This window comes from Meriones unguiculatus, chromosome X (assembly GCF_030254825.1).
Source record: "Meriones unguiculatus strain TT.TT164.6M chromosome X, Bangor_MerUng_6.1, whole genome shotgun sequence".
In the NCBI taxonomy this organism is placed as follows: domain Eukaryota; kingdom Metazoa; phylum Chordata; class Mammalia; order Rodentia; family Muridae; genus Meriones; species Meriones unguiculatus.
Genome location: NC_083369.1, coordinates 82692922 through 82720252, shown reverse-complemented (window position 1 = coordinate 82720252; position 27331 = coordinate 82692922). Strand labels below are relative to the sequence as shown.

General features: G+C 37.8%; 1 protein-coding gene across 1 annotated transcript in view; it reads left to right on the top strand.

Annotated features, from left to right (window-relative positions):
* The window catches only part of Tenm1 (teneurin transmembrane protein 1), a 1125448-nt gene that overhangs the window by 780322 nt on the left and 317795 nt on the right, over positions 1–27331 (top strand). The window contains exons 9-12 of the mRNA XM_060375702.1: positions 1090–1300; positions 6284–6385; positions 8003–8197; positions 13291–13491. Of these exons, the coding sequence (XP_060231685.1) occupies positions 1090–1300; positions 6284–6385; positions 8003–8197; positions 13291–13491 (709 nt within the window). The remainder of the gene's footprint in view (positions 1–1089; positions 1301–6283; positions 6386–8002; positions 8198–13290; positions 13492–27331) is intronic.

Genomic DNA, 27331 nt, shown 5'->3' with positions numbered 1-27331 from the left:
AATAGCACTTAACAAAGCATAATAAGAAAAGATAGTTTAAGAAAACATTCTTTAAACTTGATCTCTGCTTCCCAGAAAAAGGTCATGAGTTTCCCAGCCTTCTCATCTTAATTAGCTTAGTTCTAGAGTCCATACTTTTGCTATTATCTCAGTAATGGAATGCAGTTCAACCAGAAGGTGTATAGTTGTATAGTGTGTGTGTGTATATATATATATATATATATAATTTTTCTATAAGCAATCATTCAAAAGGATTCAAACATGCAAAACCTCTGCAGTTTCCATAGCCTATTTATAAATGGATACCATATTTTTATTTTTTCTGCATTAATCCATTAGTAACACTGGTCTATCTAAGATACAATTGAAAAGAATTAAACACTGTCTCCCAACAGTGATGGCTAGAGTCAAAACTTTATCTTCTGACCAAGTCAAATATAGTAAAAATGCCATTCAAATGTGACTCACAAAACATAGTAACATATAAAACAATGTGTAGAGAAAGAAGATCCAGACAGTCCTCATGAGACCTGATAGGCTAGAGTCAGATAGTAGGGGAGGAGGACTTCTCCTACCAATGGACAAGGAGAGGGGCATAGAGGGAGAAGAGGGAAGGAGGCTGGGACTGGAAGGAAATAAGGGAGGGGGCTACAGACAAGATACAAAATGAACACATTGTAAAATAATAATAAGAATAATAATAATAATAATAATAATGGAAAAAATAGAAAACCATGTTTACCAAATGACTGGAGGAAGGTAACCTTTGAATATTTAAATATATACCCACAAAGGTAATAAACTGCAATAAATATTGTCATTATAATCTTTCACTTATTTTTCTAAAGCTTTAAAAGCTTTTAAACTTGTTAACAATGTCACATTTCTGAACAGATTACACTATCAAGTATTTTCTCTTATATAGATTCCTTGATAAAATGTCAAAATCTCACTCATAATACTCAAAATTGCCAACTACCAAAGCAAAGAAATACATATTTAATAATAGGTCAATGTAAGTTATAGGTGGTTATAAGTCCAGAAGTAAAAAATAGTTCAATCTAATATTTGTGTTTATATTTGTTCCAGTTTGATTTTGTGAAATTAATGGATGGCAAACAACTCGTAAAACAGGACTCTAAGAGCTCTGATGACCTCCAACACTCCCCAAGGAATCTTATCTTAACCTCACTTCAGGAGACAGGTTTCATAGAGTATATGGACCAAGGACCTTGGTATCTGGCATTTTACAATGATGGAAAAAAGATGGAGCAAGTATTTGTGCTAACTACAGCAATTGGTAAGCTGCTTGGCTGTTATTTGAATCCACAGTATAGCTCTAGAAAGACACTGGTGGTGAAAGTATTTCATTACTCATACTGTTCTTTCTACCTTAAACTCATTATTCAATAAATGTCACTGTGAGTAACATTTTATTTTTGTTCTTGTTTTAAAAATATTGGTTAAGAAATTTTTACGCTGTCCAGTATTTGCTGATATTCTAAAACACTTGTCATGAAGTCCTCTTTATGTTCTTAGCAAAAAAGTATTCTCTGGATAATATTGTTTGAAAAGCTATATAAATGAACATGGTCAGAGAGAAAATTTATAAGCAAAAGTTTCCTCTTAAGCAGTGCCCAACAGCTTGCTCCTATAATGTCAGTGACATAGCATGTATGTTTGTGAGTTCATGGCCAACCTAAGCTAAAATGGGAATTCAAAGCCAATTTTGTCAAACCAGTGAGAAGGACCTATCTATCAAAAAGCATAAAATGTAAGATAAAAATAAATTGGGTGTGTATTTTGATGACAGGGCAATTATCTAACAGGTTCTATCGACAGTGAGAGAGAGAGGTATGAAATAAAGACCCTGGTAATTGGTTTGATTGTAAACTAGAAACAAACAGATACCTCTTAAAGTAGAAAGACAGGCATCAACACATTTCTTTAGAAACAATTGTTTCTAGAAGCTCTAAGGCTTCAAATACAAATTAAGAATACTTGGAGAATAATACTGAGAACAATAACTTGAGCCATTCCAAGCCCATCCCCCCTTTTCTTCAGGTGTCTTTCGGTCTGATAATCGAATAGCTTTTCAGTGTGCACATGGCCTTTTAAAATGTGTTCTTTCTAAATACAATGCCTATACACACTTTATTTACCATCACTCTCTTTAGTCTGAAACATCTCAGTCTTTTGTCATGTTTTCTCAGTAAACTCATTCCCTTGACCCTTTGTGTGAATAAACCTAAGCTCTTTAGCATTTTGGAAGTCCTTGTGGGTAAACAGTTTGTAGACACAGCATTGTATTCTTTGAATTTTCATAAAATACATGTCTTTTAAAAGAAGGGAAACTCTTTTACAGCTGTCAGTTTTCTATACAGCTCTCAGCCACTTTATCCTTTAGTTAACCTGTTCAGCCATATGTTTAGGAAGATGTGTGGACTGTTAATAGATAGACCATCTGCTCTTGATAACAATTATGTTCTATTTTTACATGATGCTGAAGACCTTGAGAGAGTAGAAAACAGTACTCTTGCCATAAAATTATTACATTATTTTTTTTTTGCTAAAGTAATTAGAAAAGCAATAAAAATCATATGGAGACAAACTCCATTGATGTTACATTTTCAGAATACATAATAAATTTAAAAATGCATTTTTTGTCACATCATTATTTTATAACTAATAGTGTATACTGAGAATTCACTACAATGAAAAAAAAAAAAACAAAACACAAATTTGAGGATATGGTTACTATTAAATTATAACAGATAACAGACAGGACAAAAGCCTCCTAGAGAGGGCCTCTCAAAGACTTTACTGATCCAGGTATCAAAGTATATGCTGAGACTCATAGCCAAACTTTGAGCAGAGTTCAGGAAATCATATGAAAGAAGGGGAAGATAAAAAGACATGGAGGGGACAGCAGCTCTACAAGGAGACCAACAGCCAAAATATCTGACCCAGGTGGCCCTGCAGAGATTGATACCCCAGCCAAGGACCATGCATGGAGAGGACCTAGAACCCCTACTCAGATGGAGTACATAGGCAGCTCAGACTCCAAAAAGTTTCTCTAGTAAGGGGAGCAGGGGCTGTCTCTGGTGTAAAGTCAGTGGCCAGCTCTTTGATCACCTCCCCCTGCGTGGTGCAGCCTTGCTTAGCCACAGAGGAAGACAATGCAGCCAGTCCTGATGAGACCTGATAGGCTATGGTCATATAGAAGGGGAGGAGGACCTCCCCTATCAGTGGACTAGGGAAGAGGGAATAGGGGTAGAAAAGGGAGGGAGGGTGAGACTGGGAGGAGATGAGGGAGGGGGCTACAGCAGGGATACAAAATGAATGAATTGTAAGAAATAATAAATAAGTAAATAAATAAATAAGGAAAAAGTATAACAGACTTATTTAGAGAAATTAGAAGATATAAAATATTTATGAACATTTTCTCTCTTCCTTTTAACTTAACCCCTCATTTCAAACTATAAACACTAACTAAGCTACTAATCTGTAAAAACTAGTAGACCCAGAATCATGCTTGTGGTATTTTACCTTTACCTTATTTTTATCCCCAAAGGAATTTAACCTTTCAGATACTCATCCAGATATCAGGCCATCAGTCCCATATGAAACAAAATATTTACCTTTTCACATGCAAGCCAGTATTGTTTACTTTCCTACTTGTTTAATATTAGAAGCAACAGATACCATTACCTCCCTGTTTCCTTAAAGAAAGTTCACCGGGGCTGGAGAGATGGCCTAGTGATTAAGGGTACTTGTTGCTCTTGCAGAAGAATGGGGTTCAATTCCCAGCACCCATAACCCCAGTTCTGGGACAGACCCTCTTTTGGCTTCCAAAGACATAAAGTACACAGATGATATAAATTCACACATGCAGGTAAAACACTCATACACAAAATAAAATGGAAAAAATAACAACAAAATTTAAGTTCAAGTAAACTTCCCCAAATAACCAAAAGTCATTTGCCCTACAGCATAAACATTACTTTTTATGTTTTATGCCTTGTCTTAGTGACAGTGAAAGGGAGCTTATATATTTCAAAAACAAAGGTTGTGCCATTCGGAATCCATGCAATCCATTCCAAACTTTAAAAAATTCTCTAAAATGGGCTTAAAATCATTTTCATTTCCTTGTCCTTATTCTTCCCAGGGAAAAGCTCTAACACATAAGTGGCAGGCCCTGTAATTATGTAGTAAACCCATTAAAGTAGACTGTTCTTTATGCTTCAATGTGGGAGTACCTGCAAATACACCTAGGGTGTTTGGTAAATTGTATATTGATGGAAATTACACTTGGAGAGAAAGAAAGAAAGAAAGAAAGAAAGAAAGAAAGAAAGAAAGAAAGAAAGAAAGAAAGAAAGAAAGAAAGAAAGAAAGAAAGAAAGAAAGACAGGAAGGAAAGAAGGAAGGAAGGAAGGAAAGAAGGAAGGAAGGAAGGAAGGAAGGAAGGAAGGAAGGAAGGAAGGAAAGAAAGAAGGAAGGAAAGAAGGAAAGAAAGAAGGAAGGAAAGAAGGAAGGAAGGGAAACTCTCTGAGGTCAAATAACTAAGTATAGAAATGTATGTTTTTGTCATTTTAAATAGTGTTTAACTTTATATCTATTTTGATCGCATTTCTCCCTCCCCCAAGTCCGCCCAGATCTTCTCCCTCTCCATACCCATATAACTTTAATTTCTTCTTTAAAAAAGAATAAAAAGTGTCTATACAATTGGACCGCAGCCTATCAGTTCTCATCAGCACTCTTTGCTTTGTCCACCTCTGTGGCCTGGAAAAGTTGCCCCCCAGAGGGAGGTGATAAAATAGCCAGCCACTGAGTTCATATCAGTGACAGCCCCTGTTCCCCTTACTAGGGAATTCCACTTGGACACTGAGCTGCCATGGGCTACATCTGTATAGGGGTTATAGGTCCTCTCTATTCATGGTCCTTGGTTGGGGTATCATTCTCTTCTGGGCTTCCAGGGCTCAGTTTTCAGTGAACTAGGGGAGGGGCATAGGAAGAGTAGGCTATGATTGGGAGGAGAAGAGGGAGGGGCAACAGCCAGGATACAAATTGAATAAAATGTAATAAATGATAATAATAAAAAATTGTTAAGTATCCTATGCAATAAAACAATAAAAACTACTAGCAAGAATGACACACTTAGAACACGATCTTTTTTTTTAAATACAAAGATGCTTCCAAATGGTACTCTGAAGTTAATATCGCTAATAAAAAAGTTTTTTAATTTTTTTTAATATTAGTTACAGTTTATTAACTTTGTATCCCTGCTGTACCCCACTCCCTCTTTCTCTCCCAATCCTACCCTCCCACCTCCCTGCCCCTTTCCAAATCTGCTGATAAGGGAGAACCTCCTCCCCTTACATCTGATACTGGTCTATCAGGTGTCTTCAGGACTGGCTGCAAAGTCCTCCTCTGAGAACATGATCTTTTATAGACCCATGAGTCAATCATTATTATGCTCAAATATAATTGTAAACTATAAAAAAATTAAAGTTATCCTCAAAGATTAACAATTGTAAAACAGTTTTTTTTTTTTCCAAAGAAGTTATATAAATTTTATCAAAGTTATTTTCTGTACAACTTTTTGGGTACCTTCAAAGCCTTTTCAATTTTCTCAAAAACTATTTTGTAAGAATTGATTGAAAAAAAATTTGAAGCAGGAAACTGATAGGTATTTATAGTCAATAAAGCATTTTTTTCACAAAATATTTAGGTTCAAATGCTTTTAGTGGTGGTGAATTTAATATCATCACTTACCTAAAAAGCATTTCATTATCACTTATTAATAAAAATGAACTACTGGTTATCATATTTAACCTGTCAAGATAGTTTATTAAATAGTCCATGTTACTAGAAAAGAAACATTATTGCTACAACATAAATGTGAAAAATAAACAGCAGTCTTTGTCTTCTGAGTTACATCTTAAAGTATGCTTTGCTTTTCAGAAATGTCTTATAATTCCGTTTTAGTTTTATCATGAATGCCTCTTAAGAACACAATTTATGTAGACCCTTTATGCACTTTAAAGATGAGTTGGTTTTTATTCTTTTCTTGAAAGGTCAATTTGCCAAATTGAGAACTATGTTTAATAATCTACTGCATATGACATCATGCAGAAGTCTTTGCCATCTAATTTTGAGCATTAAGTGCTTTGCAGACAGCAGAGGACAAAATTAATATAGACAAAGGTTTTTTGTAACTTTTAAAATAACTTGTCTCTAGCCTGGATATGGGCTCACTTTTTGTCTTCTTTTCTATTAATAGAAATAATGGATGACTGTTCAACAAATTGTAATGGGAATGGAGAATGTATCTCTGGACATTGTCATTGTTTCCCAGGATTCCTTGGACCTGACTGTGCTAGAGGTAATGTTCTATGATTCTGACTGTGTTAGAGGTATGTTATCATATGAGGAGCAGGAAGAGCCCCACGTTTGATTCTGTTTTTAAAGGTAGCCATGGGTGGATGATCCAGAAATGTTTTAGAGCAGTGGTTCTCAACCTTCCTAATGAAACAGTCTTTTAATGCAGTACCTCATGGTGGCGATGACCAAAACTAAAATTATTTCATTGCTACTTCATAACTATGATTTTTCTATGCTATGAATTATAATGTGAATATCTGTGTTTTCTGATCATCATAGGTAATTGTCATTTGATTCCCAAAAGGGTAATGACCCATAAGTTGAGAACTGCTATTTTAAAGGAATGTCATTGGAGAATGCACTATTATGAACAATAGTAGTGATAATACCAATAGTCATATCAGCAAAACCAGCAGTGCTTTACAACAGTTGTCACCAAAATGTGAGCACTTCACATGCAAGGGGCATTCTAAAAACTTCTCATTTCCTCTTCTAATTCCTCTTTCCTACAACTTTCCCATGAAGTAGGTCTGCTATATCCCCATCTTACAAGCAAAGAAAGAACCCTCAGGGTGAATGGTTAAGGAAATAGCTCAAGTTAGGTAACAGTTCAGATTTGAGCCTAGGTCATCTGCGTCAACTACAATATATTGCTTATATTTCATGTACAAAGTAATTCATAACAGTCTGAGTTTAAAAGAAGACGAAGTTAGTATTTGGAAAGACCTTCATAACTGAAAGTTGTGGTGAATCACAAAATGGATATGTGGTTTAAAAAGTAAGAAATAATTCAAAAGTTAAATTTAGCAATCTTTATTGATTTATGTATTTGCACATAGTTTAATTCTTGAGTTTTAGAAAAATTGAACCATGCTTTTTCGAGGATTGGAGTGATCATTTTATAGATGTTTCTTGTTCATTTTCAGTGTGGATCCTAAAGTTTCTGGCGTGCTAACTTAATTTCAGGTTTCTTAGGAGAAAAAAAAAACTGTTATTTGGATTAAATTCCTTTCAACAGAGTTCCAGAGCAGTTGCTAGGTTCCCTGTACCATAACAGATTTTGTGATATGGAGGAGAATGGTTTTGTATTCTAAAAGACCTATAAGAAAAGCAGATGTGGGCAGTGCCTTCAAAAATCTTAGAGATTTAAAATGAATACACACAGTGGCAAAACAGACTAGTTATCCTAATAAAAGTCTGTAGAAGGGGTTCTCCACTGTTTGTACAGCCTTTACAAAAACTTTTTCACATGAATAATGTCCCATTTATTAGTTTTTAATGAATATTTTACTTCCAAAAGGTAGTATATATGTATTTAAGGAAGTAAAAACTATTGACACAACAAAACTCTTAGTTTAAAATAGTATCGGTGATAATAATTTGACATTATGATAAATTAAAAGCAAGTATTTATTCTACATTGAGGAAATCTTCATAATTTATCTTTACTGAAGTTCTATAAGAGGATAATTCTGTCTGTAATCATGATCACCGGACTATTTAATAAAGAGAAAAACAAAAATATGACTTTTGCCAGAAGTGAATCAGTATAGAATTATTCTTGGAAGATTTTTGAAAGGATCATAAAAACAGTACAATTTTATTTTCCAACCTTTAGATTCATGCCCTGTGCTGTGTGGTGGAAATGGAGAGTATGAGAAAGGCCACTGTGTCTGCAGGAATGGCTGGAAGGGACCTGAGTGTGATGTTCCAGAAGAACAGTGCATCGACCCAACCTGCTTTGGCCATGGTACCTGCATCATGGGAGTCTGCATCTGTGTTCCAGGATACAAAGGAGAAATATGTGAGGAAGGTCAGAGCCCCATTTTAATATATTGCTTCAGGATTTTCTCTCACTGGATTTTCTATAGTGTCATTCTCTAATACCAGTAGAGATACAAGCAATCTTTGAAAGCAAAAGATGTTCAACATGCCCTTGGTACACAGGAGCAAAGGTTTCAGGTCAGGGAATCTGTGTCCCTTCTGACAGTATCAGGGAATACACGAGACTGTTTCTATGATACCTATAAAGTGGTAATGCAGAAGTGATAGCTTTTCTCCTAATTTCTTTTTTTTGTTTTGTTTTGTTTTGTTTTTTTTCAATGCAGTTTATTCAGGAACCTTGAACAATCATCTGACCCTGGGGAAAGCCAGCCCACAGCTTAAATAGCCTCTGGGTAGCCAACCCCAGCGTGCCACGTGGGCAATGCAGATAGGTCCACATACATGGAAACAAGCCAGATCCTCAGCCTTTCTTTTTTATTGTATTTATTTTTTTTTTGCCTTTTTTCCAAACTTTTATTTTTATATTAATTACAGTTTATTCACTTTGTATTCCAACTGTAGCCCCCTCACTCATTCCCTCCCACTTCCCACCCACCCTCTCTCATCTCTTCCCTGCCATTCTCTAAGTCCACTGAAAGCAGAGGTTCTCCTCCCCTTCCATCTCACCCTAGTTTATCTGGTCTCATCATGGCTGGCTGCATTGTCTTCTTCTGTGGCTTAGCAAGGCTGCTCCTCCCTCAGGGGGCATGGTCAAAGAGCCCACCACTGAGTTCATGTCAGGGACAGCCCCTTTTCCTCTTACTAGAATACCCACTTGGATACTGAGCTGCCAGGGCCTAGGTCTGAGCAGGGATTTTAAGTTATATCCATGCATGGTCCTTGGTTGGAGAATCAGTCTCAGAAAAAAAACCTGTGCCCAGATATGTGGGGCTCCTGTCCTCTCTAGGTCTTACTAAATCCCCCTTCTTTCATATGATTCCCTGCACTCTGCCCAAGGTTTGACTATGAGTCTTAGTATCTGCTTTGATACACTGCTAGGTAGAGTCTTTCAGAGGCCCTCTGTGGTAGGCTCCTGTCCTGTTACTTGTTTTCTCCCACATCCAATACCCATCCCATTTGTCTTTCTAAATAAGAATTGATCATCTTAACCCAGGTCCTCCTTCTTGTTCAGCTTCTTTAGGTGTACAGATTTTAGTACGTTTATCATATATTATATAACTAATATCCACTTACAAGTGAGTATATAATGTGTGTGTCTTTCTGCTTCTGGGATACCTCACTCAGGCTGATCTTTTCTAGATCCCACCATTTGCCTGCAAATTTCATGATTTCCTTCCTTTTAATTGCTGAGTAGTTCTCCTAATTTCTAATACTGTATTATAACTTGAGAAATTTCATATTGATTATCTTAAGTGTTAATTCATATGTTTTCATTATTACAGAGTGCATTATGTTGCATAATGAAGTATCACATTTAAAGAATGCAATACAAATAGTGATATAGACACATTTGGAGCCATTTTGCAAATGTTTTTTGTGGGAGTGATTTGTAAATACCACCATTATAATTGCTTTATGTTCTTTATTTATTTTATATCCCTCATGCTGAAGCTTCCATGCCTAAAAAACAATCAAGCTTACCACTAATGAGTTTCAAAGCAGAGCCTTTGTATTACATTCACCCCAAAGGAGTCTTTAGAAAATATTTTTGAAATGACTATAGTTTTATCATTTAAACAGACATATTAGAAAATAAGTTTACTAGTAACCAGACCTTTTTCTTGCCACATTCCTCAAATAAGACTTATTTCAGAAATAATATTAAACCATTACCAAGGGAGATGGTCTCATCACAACTGTTGTTCAGGAAAGGGGCTGCTGAAAATGCACTTTAAATGCTTTTTAAAGATTGCTCATTAAGACACAACATTCTAAAAGGTTTAATCTCATTCTACTTCATGAACAAGCAAGATTTTAGCCTTCCAACTCCCATTTAGTGGCAATAGAGTATGGGTGCAAAGACTATGTTTGTTCCAGTGAATTCCATTGGGTCCTGTATAAGGCACTGGAGCTCCTAAGACATCTTAGAAATATTTTTTGAATGATGATCAAACTATCACTATATGTAAGTAAAAATTCAGATGCTGTATCGAAACAGAGTTAACAATGAGTGATATATATCACATCTACAATTTGTCATAAAATAATGTAACCCAATTTATTAGACACTTCTGATTTAAATTTCTTAAGCAAATGAATAAGGGGTTTAGCTTCAATTAGACTTTTACTTGGTCTCTAAGAAAATATGTAAAACAACCAGAATAACAAGGCAGAATGTTCACCATATTTAGTGGCATAAGCTTTACAAATAGAATAAAAATGATTTTAATTATTGTATCACATATGAAGAATCTATAAGCTAAATCAGGCTATGGACAGATTTTGTTTACAGACATAGTGTTGTCATTTTTATTGACTGACTTAATTGCCAAATTTTCAAAATAGAGAAGGGATACATGGAAGAGCAGTGTTTTTAACTTCTCTTGAATACTAGAATGTCTAGAGAATCTTAGCCCATACCAGCTGGAGCCAAGTAGCAGCAGTTCTTTTTCAACTGAACACATGGTTTTGCACTTTGCTCCCAATCAACGTTGGCCTTACAAACACCCCATTTTCCCCACACCTCCTTATCTAGCCCTATGTTTTTATTCCTCTGATTTAAGTATGACTTTCATGATGTAAACATCTCTAGTACCAAAACTTCTAGTTCATGAAGAAAGAAGCTGATAAAAATTACCCTTCAGAATGTGCTTTATTAGGAAAGAGCCTCCATGGAAACAATGAAGAGTCATGACTGGACTTTAGGTGGGAAAGAACATTATGAGAACATTAAGAAGGGTGGCTTGAAGTAAGAGAGTAAGAAACATAGGTAGCTTATGCTGCTCATTTGTTACATCTTTGTTGGGGGCCTAGGTCCAGTTCCTGCATGGCCCTTGGTTGATGCTTCCATCTCAGCAAGCCCCCCTGGACCCTGGTTAATTGGCTATGTTGGTCTTCTTGTGGAGCCCCTGTCACCTCCAGGTCCTTTTTTCTTTCCTCCTACTTTTCCACAAGATTCCCCAAGCTTTGCCCAGTGTTTGGTTCTAAGTCCCAGCACCTGTTCTGAAGAACTAATGGATACAGTCCCTCAGAAGACAATTCTATCAGCCTCCTCTCTGCAAGCTTAGCAAAGTATCCTTTATAGTGTCAGGGGTTGGCACTGTCCCATAGAGTGGGTCTTTGGTTGGGTCAGACATTGTTGGGTATTCCCTCAGTCTCTGCTCTATCTTTATTCCTGCACATCTTATACACAGGGTAAATTTGGGGTAGAAGTTTTGTGGCTGAGTTGATGTATTCTTCCCTCTACTAGGAAACTAGTCTAGTTAGAGGGTGCCCTCCTCATGTGGGTCTTCTAGTAAGGGAAATGAGGACTTCATAGAACATGGACTCACGTGCTAGCATTTTTATCATTTTACCCTGGTGCAACTGCCTTGCAAGGACACAGGGAAAGAGAACATGCTCAGTCCTGATGCAACATGCTGAGCTGGGGTGGATGAGAAAGGGAGCTCCCTTTTCATTTCTGAGAAATGGGTGAACAGGAGGAAGAGAGAGGGAGGGTAATACTTGGAGGGGAGGAGGGATGGGGCTGCAACTGGGATGTAAAGTGAATAATTAAATAAATATTTTTTAAAATATATGCATACCTACATATGTATACCTGTATACACCATTGCATTGGAGGGGGCCTACAAAGCCCCCAGAAAGCCTTCAGAGGAATCCTCTGAACAAAGATTTCTGACTTTCACAAATTTCCAGAGTTTAACAGGAATTGTATATCACGAAATTTAGTTGAGCCTAGTCTTTATGAGAAGGAGTGCACAGACATCAGGTATTAAGTAGGACAATAAACTTACACTGTATTTACAGGAGGAGCAGTTGGGCTTGCTTCTTCCCCTACCTTGGGGAAGGTCTGCAAGTCCTAACTTTCAACTGCAAAGGGTATGCCTTGATTTCTGAAAGAAAGGTAGGAAGCTAGACACAACAAACATTTCTTAGATTAATTGAATGTAATAAGTCTGTTAATAAATAAGCCAGAATAAATTAATCAGCATTTTCTTTATTATTATTGCTGTACTTTGGCATAACCAAAGAGTCCTTCTAAAATCAGTCTATATATATCTTGGCCATTACCTCTTACCCTAAATCATGAATCAAATGAAATATACATTTGAATATTATATTTAATGGTAAGCTCATTTATTAAAATATTGCTCTAATGACCCTGAGATCTTGGACTAATTATTATAGCAATAACACCAGTTATACCAGAGCTTAAGTTAGATCTTTTGTGTTAATAAGCTACACCCAAAATAAGTCAGACTTGCAAATTCATACAGTTTGAATTTATGTATTCCCATTTCTGCAAATGTATCTCAAAGCACAGTCAGCATTAGGACAAAGTCTTTTAGTCTTATTTGTATAAAAAGACAAAGAGTTTGGAAGTCAATCTCATATCACAAAGAATAAACAAAAAACACAAAACATTTTTCTAAAAGGAAGAAAAAATTCTAGACTTGCAGAATCAGAGACAAATGGAAATGTAATAAATTTGTGTATATTTTATTATTTCATACAACAGTAGTTACCTCAAAATGAAAAACTCTATAAAAACCCGTAGACACATTAAATAAAATTATGATTCTAATTTCAGAAAGGATAAAAAAATGACTTATCGAAAACAAACAACAACAACAAAAAACTTTCATGTATTATTGAAAATCTGAAAAATTCCTACTGAGGGTCCATACAGGTCCACCCACCCATTTGTGTGTGGGGTATCACATACTGTTCAGAATTGCATGCAGCAATTCTTCCAAATTTATCATATTCTACCAAATTTGTAAGTGTTAGTAATCTTCTGATTTAAACACGGTGTTTGCCTAAGTCATTTTATTGTTGTATTAAAGCAACATCAATGATACAATACTAGGAAATCAATGTGTTTCTGTTCCATTATCCCATACCTGTTCTCTATCAGCATTATTCTCTCACACACACTCTTGTTCTGTTTTTGCCATTCAGAGGACTGCTTAGATCCAATGTGTTCCAGCCATGGCATCTGTGTCAAAGGAGAATGTCACTGCTCTACTGGCTGGGGAGGAGTCAACTGTGAAACTCCAATTCCTATATGTCAAGAGCAGTGCTCAGGACACGGAACATTTCTTGTGGACACTGGAGTTTGTAGCTGTGATCCCAAGTGGACAGGATCTGACTGCTCTACAGGTACACTGGGGTTATCTCTCTTGCTTACTTTCTCTACTCTCAAGTCTAACTGATCATTTTCATAAGGGACTACAATTCTAAAATATGGAGTGTATAATTTCACTAATCAAAGTAAGTTTCCAGTTACTTATTAGGTCAGCATTTTTCTGTCACATATTTTTGTTGTTTCTGCATTATATTTTTTGTGGTGGTTGTATGTGATTTATATGTTGTTCTCTTTGTCTATTGTACTGTAGTTATTTCAATAGTTTTCAAATTCCCCACAATCTATTCTTTGCAGAATCTTTCAACTATCTCCACAAACTCAAATATTCAGCAATTTCACTGACACATAAAAAAACATAATAACAGAATCTGGCTATTAAGAATAGAACATTGCTCAAACATGGTTGAGCAAATGTCCTTGTTGTATTCTTGAGCCTATTTTGGATAGATGCCTAGGAGTGGTGTAGCTGGATCTTGATTTAACATGCTTCCAAATTTTCTGAGAAGGCATCAGATTGACTTTTTTTTTTTTTTGCTTTTTTTAAGAATTTTTATTATTAGTTACATTTTATTAACTCCGTATCCCAGCTGTATACAGCTCCCTCATTCCCTCCCAATCCCATCCTCCCTCCCCCATCTCCTCCTTGCCCCCATTCCAAGTCCACTGATAGGGGAGGACCTCCTCCCCTTTCATCTGACCCTGTTTTATCAAGTATCTTCAGGACTGGCTGCAAAGTCCTCCTCTCTGGCCTAGCAGGGCTGCTCCTCCCTTGGGGGGTGGGGAGGTCAAACAATCTGCCATTGAGTTCATGTCAGAAATAGTACCTGCTCCCCTTACTAGGGTAACCCATTTGGTTACTGAACTACCATGGGCTATATCCAAGCAGAGATTCTAGGTTATATCCATACATGGTTCTTGGTTGGAATATCAGTCTCAGAAAAGGCCCCTTGTGTCCAGATATATTTGGTCCTTGTGGAGCACCTATCCTCTCCACCCTTTACCAACTCCCTCTTCTTTTATATGATTCCCTATACTCTGCCCAAGGTTTGGTTATGAGTCTTAGTATCTGTTTGATACATTGCTAGGTAGAGTCTTTCAGAGGCCCTTTGTGGTAGGCTCCTGTCCTCTTATTTGTCTTCTCCTATGTCCAATGCCCACATTTGTCTTTCTAAGTAAGGATTGATCATCTTATCCCGGGTTTTCTTTCTTGTTTATCTTCTTTAAGTGTATAGATTTCATTATGTTTATATATCTTATAGGTCTATATAAGTGACTATATACCATGTATAGTCTTTCTCCTTCTGGGATACCTCACTCAGAATGATCTTTTATAGATCCCACCATTTCCCTGTAAATTTCATGGTTTCCTCATTTTTGATTGCTGAGCAGTATTCCATTGTGAAAAAAATACCACAATTTCTGTATCCATTTCTTTGTTGATGGACATCTGGGTTGTTTCCAGGTTCTGGCTATTACAAATAAAGATGCTACAAACATGACTGAGCAAATGTTCTTGTTGTGTACTTGAGCAACTTTTGGATATATGCCTAGGAGTGGTATAGCTGGGTCTTGAGGAAGCACTATTCCTAATTGTCTGAGAAAACGCCAGATTGATTTCAAACTGGTTGTACAAGTTTACATTCCCAACAGCAATGGAGGAGGGTTCCCCTTTCTCCACATCCTTTCCAGCATGTGTTGTCACTTGAGTTTTTGATCTTAGCCATTTTCATGTGTGTAAGGTGAAACCTCAGGGACGTTTTGTATCTCCCTGAGATACATTTCTTTATGTGTTTCTCTGCCATTCGCTATTCCTCTGTTGGGAATTCTCTCTTTTTAATTTAAAAGTTTTTACATTAATTACATTTTATTCATTTTGTATCCCAGGTGTAGCTCCCTTCCTTATTCCCTCCTAATTCCACCCTCCCTCATCTTCTCCCATGCCTCTCTCTAAGTCCACTGATAGGGGAGGTCCTCCTACATTTCCATCTGACCCTAGCCTATCAGGGCTCATCAGGACTCTGTGACCTGGCAAGGCTGTTCCTCCCTCTGCGGGCGGGGGCGGGGGTGGGTGGGAAGAGCCAGCTGATGAGTTCATGTCAGAGACAGTCCCTGTTCACCTTACTAGGGAACCCACTTGGATACTGAGCTGCCGTGGGCTATGTCTGAGCAGGGGTTCTAGAACTCTCTCTTTAGCTCTGCACCCCATTTTTTATTTGGATTACTTGGTTTGGTGGTGTTCAATTTTTTGAGATTTTTATATATTCTGGATATTAGCCCTCTCTCAGATACAGGGTTGGTGAAGATCCTTTCCCAATCTGTAGGCTATTGTTTTGACAACAGTGTCCTTTGCTTTACAGTAGCTTTTCAATTTCATGAGGTCCCATTGACCTTAGAGCCTGTGATGTTGGTGCTCTGTTCAGGAAGTTGTCTCCTATACCAATGAGTTCAAGGCTTTTCCCCAATTTTTCTTCTAACGAGTTTAGTGTGTCTGGTTTTATGTTGAGGTCTTTGTTCCCCTTGGTCTTTAGTTTTATGCAGCGTGATAAATATAGACCTATTTGCATTTTTTCTACATACAAACATCAAGGTAAACCAGCACCATTTGTTTGAAGATGCTATCTTTTTTCCATTGTATGGTTTTTACTTCTTTGTCAAAAATTAATTATCCATTGGTATATGGGTTATTTCTGGGTCTTCTATTAACTTCCATTGATCAATTATTCAGTTTGCATGCCAGTATCATGCAGTTTGTATTACTATTGCTCTGTAGTACAGCTTAAGATCAGAGACGGAGATACCTCCATAAGATCTTTTATTGTAGAGGATTGTTTAAGCAATTCTGTTTTTTTTGTTTTGTTTTTTTCATATGAAATTGAGATCTGTTCTTTCAAGTTCTGTAAAGAATTGTGTTGGTATTTTCATGGGAATTGCACTGAATCTGTACTTTGCTTTTGGTAGGATGGCCATTTTCACTGTTAGTCCTACCAATCCATGAGCATGAGAGATCTTTCCATCTTCTGATATCTTCTTCATTTTTTATTTTCTTCAGAGACTTGAAGTTTTCTATTTTTTTTCATATAGGTCTTTCACTTGCTTGGTTAGAGTCACACCAAGGTACTTAATGATATTTGTAACTATTGTAAAAGGTGTTGTTTCCCTAATTTTTTTCTCAGCCCTTTTGTCTTTTGTGTACAGGAGGGCTATTTGCTCACCCATATTCTTAGTAGCTCTAGTTGTAATAGCCAGAATCTGGAAACAACCTAGATGTCCCTCAATGGAGGAATGAATAAAGAAATTGTGATACATTTACACAATGGAATACTGTGCAGCTATTAAAAGCAAGGAAATCATGAAATTTGCAAGCAAATGTTGGGAACTAGAAAATATCTTCTTGAATGAAGTAACCCAGAAGCAGAAAGACACACATGGTGTATACTCACTCATAAGTGGATATTAGCCATATAATACAGGATAAACATATTAAAATCTAAACTCCTAAAGAAGCTAAACAACAAGGAGGACCTTCATGATTATGTTCAATCCTCATTTAGGCAGACAAATGTGATAGACATTGGAAGCAGGAGAAGACAGGGAACTGGGCAAGCATCTACCACAGACAGCCTCTAAAAGACTCTACTGATTGAGGTATCTAAGCAGAGGTTAAGACTCATAGCCAAACTTTTGGTAATGTGCAGGGAATCTTAGGAAAGAAGGAGGAGATAGGCAGATGCTCTAAAACGAGACCTACAGAGCCATAAAAACTGAGTCTTGGGTTCCTGAAGAGACTGGCCAAGCAAGGAAAATGCATGGAGTGGACCTACATACCAGGCTCAGATGTAGCTCATAGATTCAATCTCCAAGTGGGGTCCCTAGTAAGGAGAGAAAGGACCTGTCTCTAGCATGAACTCTGGCAAGCTCTCTGATCACCAGCCACTGGGGGGGGTGCATCCTTCCCAGGCCATAGAGGAAGACCATGCAACTAGTCCTGATGAGACCTGATACACTAGGGTCAAATAGAAAGGGAGGAGGGCCCGGTCGCACAGGCACTAAGTCCCCAGACCAGAGCCACATGCCTGCATGTCCTGATCACATTCCCAGGCTGATTGGTGAGGAGAAAACAAAACAAAACAAAACAAAACAAAACAAAAAAAAAAAAAAAAAAAAAAACAGAGACTGGGAGTCCCTCTAGCGAGAGAACTCCACAGGGAAGGAAGGAAACGATACTGACTTGGATCACCCAGTCTTTCCCTGGAAAAAGTCTCACAAACTGGTGGGTACAAGCAGCCATCACTGAACTGGACTCCAGCCACAGGCACATACTGCTGCTGCTCGCCAGCTCTCCAGCTGTGTGCCCCAGGGCAAGAGAGACAGGGAGTCACTGTCAAGAGAGATCCTCACAGGGAACAAAGCCAAGGGGTCGAACTTAGGCCACCCAGTATATCCCTGGAATAGGTCCTGTCCCACAGACTGGCCCAACCCATGGATCTGCTGTGCACCAGATAACCTGTTGTTACCAGGAGAGCAGTACGCACCCGCCACAGATTACCACTTCGGTACTGGAACATAGAGCCTCAACCTCAGATCTACAAAAGCCCAGAATCCCCGAGATCAACCCCCAGATACTGCTCCAAGGGGCAACCAGTTATCCCTAACAAAACGGACCAAACCACGAGACTCACAGGTTACAGTAGCAGATCACTAAATCTACAACAAGAAACCCAGAATCAGGGCAGTTGTCTTCAGGACTTCCACGGTCGAAAGGAGAACCCTCTCAACTAACAAGGACCACAGTTACCACTCAGGTCTTAATGCCTGAGGAGAGTGGCAACTCCTGAAAAACTCCGGCCATCCAGTGACTATACCCAAAAAGCTGAGAAGGCTTCCTTCAGGAAAAACCATCTTCCTGCCAAGGGGATTCTCTCTACCACAATATCCCCAGGAACTACCAGAAACTAACCCCAAACACCTAAGATAGCCCAATGGGGAGAGGCCTATGTAAAAGCTCAACCAACAAAAGACAGAGCAATATGGCATCTACAGAACCCATTTATCCAGCGGCAAGTAGCCCTGGTCACCCTGGCATAATTGAAATCCAAGAAGATGACCTAACAACTATGTTCATGAAGAGGATAACAGAGGAAACAAATAAAATACGTAAAGACCTAGAGGAAGATAAACTCAAACAGATTATGGCCATCTGTAAAGAAATAGAGGAAGTTGCAACCAAACAGTTTGTGGCCTTTAGAGAGGAAATGCTTAAATCGGTGAATGAAATAAAAGAAACAGAGGATTGTTAAAACAAACAGCTGAAAGAATTGATGGAAAAAAATTGATGGAAACGGCTTAAGATCTGAAGATAGAATTGGAAAAAGTAAAGAAAACACAAATGGAGGAAATTGTGGAAAGAAAGAACTTAAGGAAGAAAACAGGAACTGGAGAGGTTAGCATAACCAATAGACTACAAGAGATGGAAGAAAGAATCTCAGGTATGAAAGATACAATGGAAGAAATAGATGTATCTGTCAAAGAAAATGTTAAATCTGGAAAAATCCTGACATAGACCGTCCAAGATATTCAAGACAACATAAAAAGACAAAACCTAAGAATAATAGGATTAGAGGAAAAAGAAGATTCCCTGCTCCAAGGCCCAGAAAATATTTTCAACAAAATCATTAAAGAAAATTTCCCCAAGTTAAAGGAGAGGCCAAAAAGAATACAAGAGGTCTACAGAAGAACCAATAAATTAGACCAGAAAAGAAAATTCTCCCGCCACATAATAATCAAAACAGTAAGGATACAGAACAAAGAAAAAATACTAAAAGCTGCAAGAGAAAAAGGCCAAGTAACATATAATGGCAAACCCATTAGAATCACACCTGACTTTTCAACAGAGACTAAGAAAGCCAGAAGGGCCTGGACGGATATCATGCAGAACCTAAGAGAGCACAGATGTCAGCCCAGGCTACTATACCTCGCAAAACTCTCAGTCCTCACAGATGGAGAAAACAAGATATTCAATGACAAAAACGAATTTCAACAATACCTACACACAAATTCAGTGTTACAGAAGACACTAGAAGGGAAAATACAACCCAAGAAAACTAGCTACTTTCAAGAAAACACAGTAAATAATAAACCTCACTACAGGAAAACAAAAAGCAACCAAGCACACAACCTTATGACCACAGTCAACATCAAAATCAAAGAATCTAGCAGCCACTGGTCACTAATCTCTCTCACCATCAATGGACTCAACTCTCCAATAAAAAGACATAGAATAACAGAATGGATGCATAAACTAAACCCAGCAAACTGTTGCATAGAAGAAACACACTTAAGTCACAAAGATAGACATTACCTGAGGGTAAAGGGTTGGAAGACAGATTTCCAAGCAAATGGGCCCAAGAAGCAAGCAGGAGTAGCCATTCTAATATCTGAAAAAATAAACTTTCAACCAAAATTAATTAAAAGAGATGGAGAAGGACACTTCATACTCATCAAGGGAAAATTCCACCAGGAAGACATCACAATCCTGAACATCTATGACCCAAATACAAGGGCACCCACATTTGTAAAAGAAACATTGATAAAACTTAAACCACATAGATCCCCACACATTAATAGTGGATACTTCAACACCCCACTCTCAAAAAAGGAGAATTCAACAAAACAGAAATTAAACAAAGAAACAATGTCTTTGATAGTGGTCATTAATCAAATGGTCCTAACAGACATTTATAGAACCTTACACCCAAACACAAAAAAATTTACCTTTTTCTCAGCACCTCATGGAACCTTCTCCAAAATAGACCACATAGTTGATCACAAAAAAAGTCCTCAAGGGATACAAGAAGATTGAAATAATCCCTTGTATCCTGTATGATCAACATGGAATAAAGCTGGACCTCAACAACAACAGAAATAGCAAAAAGCCTACACACACATGGAAACTGAACAACTTGCTACTAAATGACAGCTGGGTCAAGGAGAAAATAAAGAAAGAAATTAAAGTCTTCATAGAACTCAATGAAAATGAAGACACAACATACTCAAACCTGTGGTACACAATGAAGGCAGTGCTAAGAGGAAAGTTCATAGCACTAATTGCCTTCAAGAAGAAATTTGAAACATCTCATTCAAGCAACTTGATGGCTCACCTAAAAACCCTAGGGGGAAAAAAGGAAGCAGACAAAACCAACAGGAGTGGACAGCTGGAAATAATCAAACTCATGGCTGAAATCAATCAATTAGAAACAAATAAAACAATTCAAAGAATCAATGAAACCAAGAGCAGGTTCTTTGAGAAAATCAACAAGATACACAAACACTTGGCCAAGCTAACTAAAAGGCATTGTGACACCATGCAAATAAAAAAAAATCAGAAATGAAAAGGGGGGCATAACGACAGACACTGAGGAAATCCAGTCATTAGGAATTACTTCAAAAGTCTATATGGCACAAAATTTGAAAATCTAAATGAAATGGACAATTTTCTTGATCGATTCCACTTACCAAAGCTGAATCAGAACAAGGTAAATCAATTAACTCCAGTTCTCTTCAAACTATTCCACAAAATAGAAACAGAAGGAAAATTACCAAACTCAGTCTATGAAGCCACATTTCCCTTGGTACCTAAACCTCACAAAGACCCAACATGAATGAAAATTTCAGGCCAATCTCCCTTATGAACATTGATGCAAAAATATTCTACAAAATACTTGCAAACCGAATACAAGAACACATCAAAGATATGTAGGCTTCAACCCAGGTATGCAGGGATTGTTCAATATATGGAAATCCATCAATGTGATCCACCATATTAACAAATTGAAAGAAAAAAAAACACATGATAGTCTCCCTAGATGCTGAAAAAGCATTTGACAAAATCCAACATCCACTCATCTTTAAAGGATTGGAGAGATCAGGGATACAAGGCACACATTTAAACATAGTAAAGGCAATATACATCAAGCCTATACCTAACATCAAACTGAACAGAGAGAAACTTAAAGCAATCCCACTGAAATCAGGGACGAGGCAAGGCTGCCCACTCTCTTCGTATCTCTTCAACATAGTTCTGGAAGTCCTTGCTAGAGCAATAAGACAGTTGAAGGAGATCAAGGGGATACAAATTGGAAGGGAAGAAGTCAAATTATCACTATTTGCAGATGATATGATAGTATACGTGAGTGACCCCAAAAACTCTACCAGGGAACACCTACAGCTGATAAACACCTTCAGCAAAGTGGCCAGATACAAAATTAACTCAAAAAAATCAGTAGCCCTTTTGTACAGAAAAGACAAAAGGGATGAGAAAGAAATTAGGGAAACAAAATCCTTCACAACAGCCACAAATGACATAAAGTACCTTGGTGTAACCCTAACCAAGCAAGACAAAAATTTCAAGTCTCTGAAGAAATAATTAGAAGAAGATATCAGAAGATGGAATGCTCTTCCATGCTCATGGCTTGGCAAGATTAACATAGTAAAAATGGCCATTTTACCAAAAGCAATCTACAGATTCAATGCAATTCCCATAAAATTACCAACACAATTCTTTACAGACGTGGAAAAAAAATTCTCAACATCATATGGAATAACAAGAACCCCAGAATTGCTAAAATAATCCTCTACAATAAAAGATCTTCTGAAGGTATCTCCATCCCTGATCTTAAGCTGTACTATAGAGCAACAGTAATAAAAACTGCATGGTACTGGCATAGAAACAGAATGGTGGATCAATGCAACCAAACAGAGGACCCAGAAATAAGCCCACACACTTATGGACACCTGATCTTTGACAAAGTTGAGATGCCAAAACCATAAAATGGAGAAAAGATAGCATCTTCAACAAATGGTGCTGGTCTAACTGGATGTCTACATGTAGAAAAATGAAAATAGACCCAGACTTATCACACTGCACAAAACTGAAGTCCAAGTGGATCAAAGACCTCAACATAAAACCAGACACATTAAATTGGTTGGGAAAAAATTGAGGAATACCCTTGAACTCATTTGGCATGGGAGACAACTTCCTGAACAGAACACCAACAGCACAGACTCTAAAAGCAACAATCAATAAATAAGACCTCATGAAACTGAAAAGCTTCTGTAAAGCAAAGGACACAGTCATCAAAACAAAACAACTGCCTACAGATTGGGAAAGAATCTTCACCAACCCTTTATCTGACAGAGGGCTAATGTCCAGTATATATAAATAACTAAAGAAGCTGAAAAGCAGCACACCAAGTAATCCTATTAAAAAATGGGAAACAGAGCTAAACAGAGAACTCTCTGTAGAGGAATACCAAATGGCAGAGTCACACTTAAATGCTCAACATCATTAGCCACTAGGGAAATGCAAATCAAGATGACCCTGAGATTTCACCTTACACCCATCAGAATGGCTAAGATAAAAAACTCAAGTGACAACACATCCTGGAGAGGTTGTGGAGAAAGGGGAACCCTCCTCCCCTGCTGGTGGGAATGAAAACTCATACAACCACTCTGGAAATCCATCTGTCGCTTTCTCAGCCAAGTAGGAATAGCACTTCCTCAAGATCCAGCCATTCTACTTCTAGGCATATATCCAAAAGAGGCTCGAGTACACAATAAGGACATTTGCTCAACCATGTCTGTAGCAGCTTTTTTTGTAATAACTAAAAGCTGGAAACAACCCAGATGCCCCTCAACTGAAGAATGGATGCAGAAATTGTGGTACATCTACACAATGGAATATTACTCAGCAATGATAAACAAGGAAATCATGAAATTTGTAGGTAAATGGTGGGACCTGGAAAGGATCATCCTGAGTGAGCTGTCCCAGAAGCAGAAACACACACATGGTATATACTCATTAATATAGACATATAACATAGGATAAACCTATTAAAACCTGTACATCTAAAGAAACTAATCAAGAGAGGGGACCCTGACTAAAATGCTCAATCCCCATCCCAAAATGCAAAGTGGATGGACATCAGAAGAAGAAGAAAACAAACAGGTAACAACCTAGGAACCTGTCACAGAGGGCCTCAGAAAGGCTCTACCCTGCAGACTATCAAAGCATACCCTGAGACTTATGGCCAACTGTTGGGAAACATGCAGGGAATCTTATGTAAGAAGTGGGAAATAGTAAGATCTGGAGAGGACAGGAACCCCACAAGGAGAGCAACAGAACCAGAAAATTTGAACACAGGGGTCTTCCCAGAGACTCATACTTCAACCAAATACTAGGTATGGAGATAACCTAGAAAGGATTTACTGTTACTCCTTTGAGAATATTTTTCTATCTTATAGTTTTATTGTTATTTTGTTTTCATTGATAATTAAAGTGATATGTTTTGAAGAAAGAAAAAAAAAAAAAGGAAAGCTGACAAAGGTTGATCCTAATTTCCAGGCCAGCATTCTCTACACAGTGACTTCTAGGCTAAGCTGTCTCAAAACAAGCACAAAAAAAAAAAAAAAAAAAAAAATTAAAATATTAAAGGTAATTTAATTGTCACTAAATGTAATCCTTTTTCTCTGTTCTTTTTAATAATTTATTTTTATTACATTTTATTCACTTTTTATCCCTACTGTAGCCCAATCCTCATCTCCTCCAGTCCCACCCTCCCTCTCTCTTCTACCCCTATGCCCCTCCCCTAGTCCACTGATAGGGGAGGACCTCCTCCCCTTATATCTGACACTAGGCTATCAGGTCTCATCAAGAATGTTTGTATTGTCTTCTTATGTGACCTGGAAAGGCTGCTCCTGCCTAAGGGGGAAGTGATCAAAGAGCCAGCCACTGAATTCATGCCAGAGACAGCTCTTGCTCCCCTTACTAAGGAAGCCTTTTGGAGACTAAGCTGCTTATGTACTACATTGGAGCAGGGGTTCTAGGCCCTTTCCATGCATGGAACTTGGTTGGGGTATTGGTATCTTCAGGGCCCATGGGCCCAGAAATTTTCGATCTGTTGATGACCTTGTGGAGCTCCTGTCCCCTCCAGATCTTTCTATCTTCCCCTTCTTTCATAAGATTCCCTGCACTCTGCCCAAAGTTTGGCTATGAGTCTCAGCATCTTATTTGATACCCTGCTTAGTTTCAAAGAGGCCCTCTGTGGTAGGGTCCTGTCCTGTTCCCTGTTTTCTCTCTCTTCCAATGTCCTTCCCATTTGCCTTTCTAAGTGAGGATTGGTCATCTTACTCGGGATATTCCTTCTTGCATAGCTTCTTTAGGTGTACATATTTTAGTATGTTTATCCTATATTATATGGCTAATATCCACTTATAAGTGAATATATACCATGTGTGTCTTTCTGCTTCTGGGTTCTCTCACTGAAGATGTTCTTTTCTAGTTCCATCCATTTGCCTGAAAATTTCATGATTTCCTTGTTTTTAACAGCTGAGTAGTATTCCATTGTGTAAATGTACCACACTTGAGGGACATCTAGGTTGTTTCCAGATTCTGGGTATTATTAATAAAGTTGCTGTGAACATGATTGAGCAAATGTCCTTGTTGTATACTTGAGCATATTTTCGGTATATGCCTGGGAGAGGTATAGGTGGATCTTGAGGTAGGACTATTACTAATTTTCTGAGAAAACACCAGATTGATTTCCAAAGCAGTTGTACAAGCTTACATTTTCAGCAGCAATGGAGGAGGGTTCCACTTTCTCCACATCCTCTGCAGCATGTGTTGTCACTTGAGCTGTTTTTTTTTTAATTTATTTTATTTTATTTTTAATTACACTTTATTTACTTTGCATCCCCCTTCTAGTTGCCTCCCTCCTCCCTTCCCAATCTCTCCCTTCCTCCTCCTTCTCCACACATGCCCCTCCCCAAGTCCACTGGTAAGGGTGGGTTTCTTTTTCTTCCTTCTGATTCTAGTCTGTTAGGTCTCATCAGGAGTGGCTGCATTGTCCTCCTCTGTGGCCAGGTAAGGCTGCTCCCCCCTCAGGGGGAGGTAACCAAAGAGCAGGCCAATCAGTTCATGTCAGAAGCAGTCCCTGTTCCCATTACCATGGAACCCACCTGAACACTGAAATGCCATGGGCTATATATGTGCAGGGGTTCTAGGTTATCTCCATGCATAGTACTTGGTTGGAGTATAAGTCTCAGGAAAGACCCCTGTGTTCAAATGTTTTTGTTCTGCTGCTCTCCTTGTGGACCGCCTGTCCTCTCTGGATCTTACTATTTCCCATTTCTTTCATAAGATTCCCTGCATTCTGCCCAAAGTTTAGCCATAAGTCTCAACATTTGCTCTGATACTCTGCAGAGCAGAGCCTTTCAGAGGCCCTCTGCAGGAGGCTCCAAAATTGTTTCCTGTTTTCTTCCTCTTCTGATGTCCATCTTCTTTGCCTTTTGCAATCAGGTTTGAGCATTTTAGCCAGAGTCCTCCCTCTAGATTAATTTCTTTAGGTTTACAGTTTGTAGTAGGCTTATTCTATATTATATGTCTATATGAGTGAGTATATACCGTGTGTGTCTTTCTGCTCCTGGGATAGCTCAATCAGGATGATCCTTTCCATTTCCCACCATTAACCTGCAAATTTCATCAAAAAGACCCTGAAATTTCACCTTACACCCATCAGAATGGCCAAGATAAAAAACTCAAGTGACAACATATGCTGGAGAGGTTGTGGAGAAAGGGTAACCCTCCTTTACTGATGGTTGGAATGTAAACTTGTACAACCACTCTGAAAATCCATCTGGCTCTTTCTCAGAAAAATAGGAAGAGCACTTCCTCAAGATCCAGCTATAACACTCCTAGGTATATATCAAAAGAGGCTCAAGTACACAATAAGGACATTTGCTCAACCATGTCTGTAGCAGCTTTATTTGTAATAGCCAGAAGCTAGAAACAACCCAGATGCCCCTCAACTGAAGAATGGATACAGAAATTGTGGTACATCTACACAATGGAATATTACACAGCAATGAAAAACAACGAATTCTTGAAATTTGCAGGTAAATGATGGGAACTGGAAAGGTCACTTGAGTTTTTTAGCTTAGCCATTCTAATGTCTATAAGTCAAAATCTCAGACTCATTTTGATTTACATTTTTCTGATGACTAAGGACATTGAGCATTTCTTTAAGTGTTTCTCTGATAATCTTATGTTGAGAATTCTCTCTTTAGCTCTGTACCTCATTTTTTTTAAATTACTTCGTTTGTTGGTGTTTAACTTCTTGAGTTCTTTATATATTCTTGATATTAGCCCTCTGTCAGATATAGGGTTGGTGAAGATCCTTTCCCAGTCTGTAGGCTGTAGTTTTGTTCTGATGACAGTGACCTTTGCTTTACAGAAGCTTTTCATTTTCATGATGTCCCATTTATTGATTGTTAATCTTAGAGTGTGTGCTGTTGGTGTTCTGTTCAGGAAGTTTTCTCCTGTGCCAGTGAGTTACAGGTCTTCTCCAGTTTTCCTAACAGTTTTAGTGTGTGTTCTTTTACTAAATGCAATTCTTAAAATTCATTCATTATAGATGTACAGTATATACGTTAACATCTATATGTTGGGCATGACTGTTGGAGCCAGTAATATAGAGGTGCTCCAAAGGTGTGTAGTCTTTGAGAAGTGGATATCATAGTTTAGTGGGAAAGACACATTTAGTAATTTAGAAAGTAATGATGAAATCAAAGTTACTAGGCCTATGGAGATACAACATAGAAATCAAGCCTAATTATTAACTTATTTCAACATATTACTGATAGTCTTTCATAATTCTCCATGCCACGTATAATATAATGAGTTGCATCTTCAATTTAAAAATACCTTTGAAGGAAAAAATTAAAAAACAGGAAATTCTTTTGAAGTTAGTATTTCTATTTTAGAGCATGCTTGTAATCATGACTTTGTATCATCTCCTATTC